General features: G+C 41.0%; 1 protein-coding gene across 2 annotated transcripts; it reads right to left on the bottom strand.

The window, feature by feature from the left end:
* Positions 1-1289: 1289 nt before the first annotated feature.
* LOC139282696 (complement C1q subcomponent subunit C-like) lies at positions 1290-4829 on the bottom strand. 2 transcript variants are annotated; one of them, XM_070902534.1, is made up of 7 exons: positions 4761-4829; positions 4017-4144; positions 3879-3941; positions 3116-3269; positions 2604-2744; positions 1865-1991; positions 1290-1670 (listed from the first exon to the last, which is right to left on the bottom strand). In XM_070902534.1, exons 2-7 carry the CDS (start codon positions 4120-4122, stop codon positions 1536-1538), a joined length of 726 nt encoding a protein of 241 aa, XP_070758635.1. In that variant the 5' UTR covers positions 4123-4144; positions 4761-4829; the 3' UTR covers positions 1290-1535. The 2 variants fall into 2 exon arrangements, with proteins under 2 accessions (XP_070758635.1, XP_070758636.1); XM_070902535.1 differs by having other exon boundaries at positions 4017-4132; positions 4761-4803.
* Positions 4830-7049: the final 2220 nt, after the last annotated feature.

The following is a 7049-nucleotide window of genomic DNA, read 5'->3' on the forward strand; positions in this document are numbered from 1 at the left end:
CTTGGATAATTTCCACCACTGACCACAAGTAGATTTCCTGCGTGTTTTAAATCCTCTTGTTCTGTTCTTGTTCACATCCTTTTTTCTTTGCTATATTATTGTTGCATTTTGCTAATTTCTCATACCAGTTTCATCTCTGTGGGTTTCCTGTGAATCTGTAATATTTTATTGCATTTATCTGACAAAGCAAATCACCCGTCAGAGGAAGTGAAACAGTTGAACAAGAAGTCGGGAAAAACTCCACCTGATTAAGAATTGATGATGAAGCATCGTTGAATTTATCTGATTGAAAAAATCTTTTCTCCAAATTAACATTTTGTTCTGTTTTTCTCTGAACTTCCTCTTTGTTGTTGCCTTAAACACGACCTGGTTCCTGGCAGTGTGTTGCTGAAGCTCCCAACCCCAGTGTGGAGGCCAGTATCTGTTCCACAAAATATTTAATTTCCTCAACAGTATTTATCAACTCAGAGCTGATGTATATTTTTAATAATTACATCCTGTGAAATATGCCAGTCTGTCATTTTCTGTCTTTCTCAGATCCTCTTTCCATTTCTTGCATTTTGTCCATGTTTTGTTTTCTATTTCTGCATGTTTGGATCTCAATGTGAAGCTGAATTAATGCAGTCAACTATTTTCAGGCGTCTCAGTGTCGTTATCTTAACGTCACCAGAGGTTAAAGTTATGATCATTGCAATCAAACCACATTTTTGATACGATCTACGGATTCTTTTCCTGTAATAGCCATTTGATATATTTACATTTCGTAATTACCTCTCTATATAGTATTGTTCATTGTTAGTGGTGGAGTCCGCCATTCCCACGCTGGATTCAAGTTCCCTTCTCTGGAAACTACGCATGTAATCCAGTGTAATTTTAAAGGCCTCACTGTTTACTGTTCGCTCTCATTACACCTTCGGAGCTGCATAACGTTACACATCAAACTTCACGTTGAAAATCTTCAACTGGCGAATGAAACAACTGATACTAATCAGCTGATGGAAGTGTGACCTCAGTGGTCGAACTGAACTAACATTATTCATTACCTGTAAAAAACAACAACAATGATAAACAAAACAGACGTGTTCTAAAAATCCCTTTTTAATAAATCATATCTGCTCTACGAAATACTTAACAAGAAAATTAATCATTTTTTTGTAAGACCGTTAGCCTAAACCTAAAATACTCTTACTTAAAAATAGCTGTATCTGTGATATGATCAGGAATTAAAAATATGACACGCACAAATAATAGAAAAGGAGAAATAACACACAAACAGAAAAGGATTCTGGTTGTATTTCCAGCTGTTTATTTGGGTATATTGAGTTTTCCAGTTCAAATGATCTGTTTACTGACAATCAACACATTGAATTGGGTCCTGTCATGATGGTTGACTGTACAATCAATTTCCTATCCTGTAAAGTGTCAGTGGGAAGGGAACACACATCATTTTCCTGTAGCTTCAGCCTTGGAGTGTTGCTGTAAAACTGTTTAGTAAAAGGAATGAAAAAGATGTTTTATGTTTCCCGTCCTGCAGGTCATTGAGGTTGCAGCAGGAAGCCGGAGAAGATGCTGTAACCGGCTGGTTTTCCTCTCATCCCTCTGTAGTCTTTAGTCTCCAACCAAACCTCCTGATCCCTCGACAGGTAGACCGCCAGGCTGCCCGCAGTCACCTGGAATCAGTACCGGTCGAAATTTAATTGCACGGTGCATCTTTTTCCAGAGTTAAAGCTGTTCTGTCGAAGCTGATCTATGTTTGTTTTTTGTGCTGACAACAACAGATTTAATGTTCATTTACTTTCATAGACACCTGAGTATTATTTGGTGGCACAATAACGTGAAGTAACTTTTGTTTTGTTGCTCGTACCTGTCTCCTGCCGCGGCGATGATCGCAGAACGATGTCAGCAGCGTTTGGTCCAGCTTCATCATCACACACAGTCGGTCCTCTAAAGAGGCGTGGAACACAAAGTAGTACGTTCCTGGGACCCGACACCTGCAACACACACGCTTCATTCAGTCACAAAAACTGCATTTTTATTCCTCCTATCCTACGCCTTTATTCTGTTTGAAAATTGCAGACCAATCGTCTATGGACATTGTGGTCAATCTGTCAGTCAGTCAACCACTTTAGTCCAGACTGAGACATCTCAACAACTGGTACACACATTCATGTCCCTGTCAGGATGAATAGTGATAACTCTACAGATGGTATTTGTCTGAGGAAACATTGCTAATAAAATCAAAGGGAGCTGTGACTCCAGTGTTTAAAATTATTTTTATATCCAGCACCTATCCTGGTGACACACACACAGAAACTCTAACTTGCTAACTTTGGTGATCCCTTGATTTTTCATCCAGCGGTCAAAATTTTAATTTGGCTAATACTTTGGTTTATTACCAAATACCTGCAAAACTAATGACACCCCCACCATCCCTCAACTGTGCTTTGTGTTTAGTGCAAATTAGCAAATGCTAGCATGCTAACACGCTTAACTAAGATGGTTGACATGGTAAACATTATGTCTTAGCTCAACATGGCTGTAGAATCTTAGTCTTGTTTACATTATTCAGACATGTTTGAAGATCATACAGGTGGTTTTCTCACCTGAAGCGCCCCGTCACAGTGTCGTAGTCGTTGTTGATGTTGGTGATGACGTTGGTGAACCGGATGACGCTGGCTCTATCTGGGTATTCGTTGGTTCCTCTGGACACACTGAAGGCCGCCTGCTGCTGGACTCCAACAGTCCTGCAGCCGCAGAAACAACATAAAGAGATGTTCAGAGCTGGATTAACCCGCAAGTGGGCCCCGGGGCAAAAAGTGAACTGTGGAACCCCTGTTGTCCCCAAAATTAGTTTAATCAAATGCTAGATTATTTAAGAATATGCACCATGTAAACTTTGCCTTGAAGCTCAGCTGAGTTTTGCAGGAATAGTTGGTGACTGTAGGCTTGAAGAGCGGTTTTCAAATATTTTATAATGTAGGCTGTGGTCACCTTGAGTTCAGTGACAATGGATTCCAAAAGTTTTAACAATAATAAAGAAAGAAATTCAATAACAAAACTCCACTTCTCTGCTGTCCTTATTATATCTCTGTCAAAGGTGTGTCTGATTACATACCCTGAATCTCCTGGTTCTCCCATAAGTCCGGCAATCCCTGAGTCCCCTGGTTCCCCAGGTTCCCCACTCTGACCTCGTTTACCAGGGAATCCCATCGGCCCCGGCTCCCCCTTCTCTCCCCTCTGAGGGCCGAGGCCGCCGTGCCACTCGGCTCCTGCAGACGGTTTAAAGGAATAGCCCAACATTCGGGGAGAGTTAGATGAGACAACCAACGTCAATCTCATGTCTGTATGTGGAGCTGGAGTCAGGACATGGTTAGCTTAGCGTGGCATAAACACCAGAAGCAGGGGGAAGCAGCTAGCCTGGCTCTGTCCAAAGCTCAGTAATTAATATGCTCTTTGTTTGTTTTTGTTTGTTTGCCCACACATAAAGACAAATGTAGAAAAACACTATTAGTGGTTCTAGGGGGAGTTTGCTGAAGGAAATGAGTATAAAAAAAAAAAAGTTACCACCTTCAGATCCATTTTAGAACTTATAATCAGAGATCTTGTGACTTGAAATGAGTTGAATGAATGTCACCATCCTGCTCTAATCCTGTCAAATTAACTTTTTTTCTATTAAGATATTAGTAAATCTTTTTATGGTAATAATTTGACAATTGGCAGCTTCAGATTTCCAGGTGAAGTTTGTTTTGCCTTTTTGGCGTCCATGTTTTTTCCTTTACTGTATTCTATGTAGTATCTGTACAAACTTTAGATGGATCAGGATGGCCTCTCCTAGCCTAACCAGCTCTGTGTATGACTGCTCAGTGTATGTTGGATACCTGGCTGTCCTTTCTGTCCGTTCTCTCCGTCACGACCGTCTCTGCCGGGCAGCCCAGGAATACCTGAGGATGGACAGAAAGATAAACAAACAAAACAACAACAAAAAAAGACGCACATGTAAACATGCATGAACGTACCTGGCATCCCGGGCATCCCTGTTGCTGGGCAGGTCTCCATGGCGACCAGCAGGGACGTGGCCAATGAGAGCAGGGCGCCGATCACGAGAAAGCAACGATGGAGCATGATGAAGAACCTGACAGGAGGACTAGGAGACAAGGACGTGTGAGAGGGGACGAGGAGATGAGGAAAGGAAGGATAAGATGAGATAAGATAGAAATGAGAGGGAAGATAAAAGGGAGATGAGAAGAGGAGAGAAAAGGTAAGAGGAGAGAGGAGGAAAGATAAGAAGACAGGTGAAAGATGAAAGTGGCTGTTTTTAGAGATACGTGGTTCTCACAGGACAGATGAAGAGGACAGGACAAAGTAGAGAAGAGGAGACAAAGCAGAAAGAGACAGATGGAGGAAGCAAAGAAGAAGAGGAGACGAGGAGGAGAGTGGAGGTAGAGGAGAAGCTGGTTCAATCTACATTAATAACAGTGCTCAAATGTACCACAGTGCCTCTGAGCAACTGAACCATCTGCTGACAGAAAACAGCTGAAAGTATTCTTCAGTAAAACAAATGAAATGTGAGGTCAGATTATACTGATCAGTTATCAAAGTCCTCTTTAAATGTAAAAGAATCATAATAACGAAAGGAGAAGCAGGAGATCATCTTGTTAACAAAAGCAGATTTTATGTTACAAACGTAAATTACATTCAGTAAACTGTAATCAACACATAGATGTGGAAGATAAATGTAAAACAAAGTGTGTAAAACTCACCTGATTAAATGAAATCCACCCGTTCAAAGTGAAGTGAAGCTCCGAGTGCTGCAGGAGCCAGAGGAGGAAGCCGACGCAAAAACCAAAGATTCAGCAGCTTTTACGTCAGAAATTAGTTTCTGAGCCGACTGTATGTAGTTCTGCAATTTGGGAGGTTATTGAGAGTTGGGACAACGGAGAGAGGGAACGAAACATTCAAACAGGAGTGTTTATCAACGTTTTCTGTATTTAGATTTCAAAATTAGTTAGCAGCACCAGTAAGCTGTCAAACTGAGACACAAAACCAGAAGAGTTGAAATAACTTTGTGAGTTTCATACATGGTCAGAAGTATCTGGACGCCTGGATATTCCAGCCACATGTGATTCTAAGACCATGGGCGTTAATCTGCTGCTGTAACAGCATCCACTCTTCTGGTTTCCAACTTTCCACCAGATGTTAGAAACTGGTTTCAGGGATTTGCTCCTATTCAGCCATGAGAGCATTAATGAGGGCTGATGTTGGGTGATGAGGTCTGGCTCACGCTCGGTGTTCCAGTTCATCCCAGAGGTGTTAGATGGGCTCCGTGCAGACCAGTCAAGTTCTTCCACACCAAACTGGGAAAACTATTTCTTTATGGAGCTGGCTTCGTGCACGGGGACATTGTCATGTTGAAACAGGGAAGGACCTTCACCAAACTGCCCGTGTATCTAAAGCCTGATGTATCTTCTTCCTCTGAGCCGTAGAGCTCCATTGTTGTCCAAGTTAAAACACCAAAATGTTGCAGTGTTTGACTTGTTGCTTCATTACCATGAACACACAATGTAGTTTATTTTGACCCAATCCCACATACACCGTCCTGCTGCTGGAAATAATCACTAGAGCACCAACTGTGTATTAATCCGCAGCTGAAAATAGTCCCCGACAAATCAACTATTTCCCCATGTTTGAATAATGTTTGTTAAAAAACTACAGTGCCTCTTTCAGGGAATTACTGAGCCCATATATAATATTTGATATAAGATTACATTCAAGATTAAGATAAGCTTTACGTCTTCAGTAGGAACCAATGAGCTTGGCTGAGTGTCACAGACAACAGCTGTATCCTTTAAGTCCTGATGAACGTGTTCAATGCATTTCCCGTCTCAGAGAACATTTGCACATCTTTTTGAAAGCTGCTTTGTTTAAGTCAGCCGTCCACACTACTGCCATCTGCGTTTGGCAGAAACTCATGTGCTGCTGGAGCAAGAGATACAAACAGTTTCTCTCTGAGCGTCCAGGACCTTTAACTCTGACCCCAGTTCAACTTCGAACTCATGACAGGACCTTTCATCCGAGAAGCAAAAACACACACACACACACACACACACACACACACACACACACACACACACACACACAACAATGCAAGGAAGAGGTCAACTGAGGATGTGCCAAAGTGGCAAAAGTGGCAACAGTTTACCAAAAAGAAGAAGAAGTGCAAAAACTAAAAATGTTTCACTTCCATAACCTTCAGAGGGATCACACAAAGCGTTTCTATGTGATATGGGAAAATACACAAGTATTGTATAAATTAAAGGAAACATTTTAGAGAGCTTTAAGAAGGGCTGTAATGTTTATGATAGAGAAATTTAATTTCACACTTTGTCACTATGATTTGTTGACAAGTGATTTGTGCATAAATGACATTTTGAAGAATCCTGTTGTTCTCTTCCACAGAGACAGATGAGAAGATAGATATCAGTTTCTTCTCTATGCATCCAGTACAGACATGAGGTTAGCCTAGCTTAGCACAAAGACTGGAAGCAGGGGAAAACTGCCAGCCTGGCTCTGTTGATCTTCTGACTTTTGACTGACTGACAGCAAACACGTCCAAACAGTCTACCTTTTATATTTTTACATGTGGATGTGGGAAGATGTCTTGGTCTATCTGTTCGAGGTTTTTAAGAGACATCGCTGTCTTAACAAGATCATACTTTCGGTGCACTTTGGGTGTTTGTGTATCCTCAGTGAAAGATTTCAGCAAGGAAGTCAGGCAGGAACAAGCCATCCAGGATGTCTTAAAAGGAGTTCCTCACATTAAGTGACAGGACTTTCTCCTGAACTGCAGCACCCACTTGAATGAAACACAATCTGACCCGTGATTTTAATTCAATATGTATATTGTGATGTCTATGTTGATATTTCTTATGGAAGCTCATTTCCACCAAAAATATATAAAAAGTAAATCATGATGAAAAAAAAAAAGCTTTTGTTTTGACATTTTTATACAATAATTTGGATTTACTAAGTTAAAATTTTGAATGACCAAG

Source organism: Enoplosus armatus, chromosome 3 (assembly GCF_043641665.1).
Source record: "Enoplosus armatus isolate fEnoArm2 chromosome 3, fEnoArm2.hap1, whole genome shotgun sequence".
Lineage (NCBI taxonomy): Eukaryota > Metazoa > Chordata > Actinopteri > Centrarchiformes > Enoplosidae > Enoplosus > Enoplosus armatus.

Bases quoted from the DNA above. Each gene is read 5' to 3' on its own strand.
- LOC139282696 (XM_070902534.1), bottom strand. From the start codon at position 4,122: ATGCTCCATCGTTGCTTTCTCGTGATCGGCGCCCTGCTCTCATTGGCC. The intron at 3,942-4,016 runs GTACGTTCATGC...GTCCATCCTCAG, and splicing joins AGGGATGCCCGGGATGCCAG to GTATTCCTGGGCTGCCCGGC. The intron at 1,992-2,603 runs GTGAGAAAACCA...TGTGTGTTGCAG, and splicing joins ACTGTGACGGGGCGCTTCAG to GTGTCGGGTCCCAGGAACGT.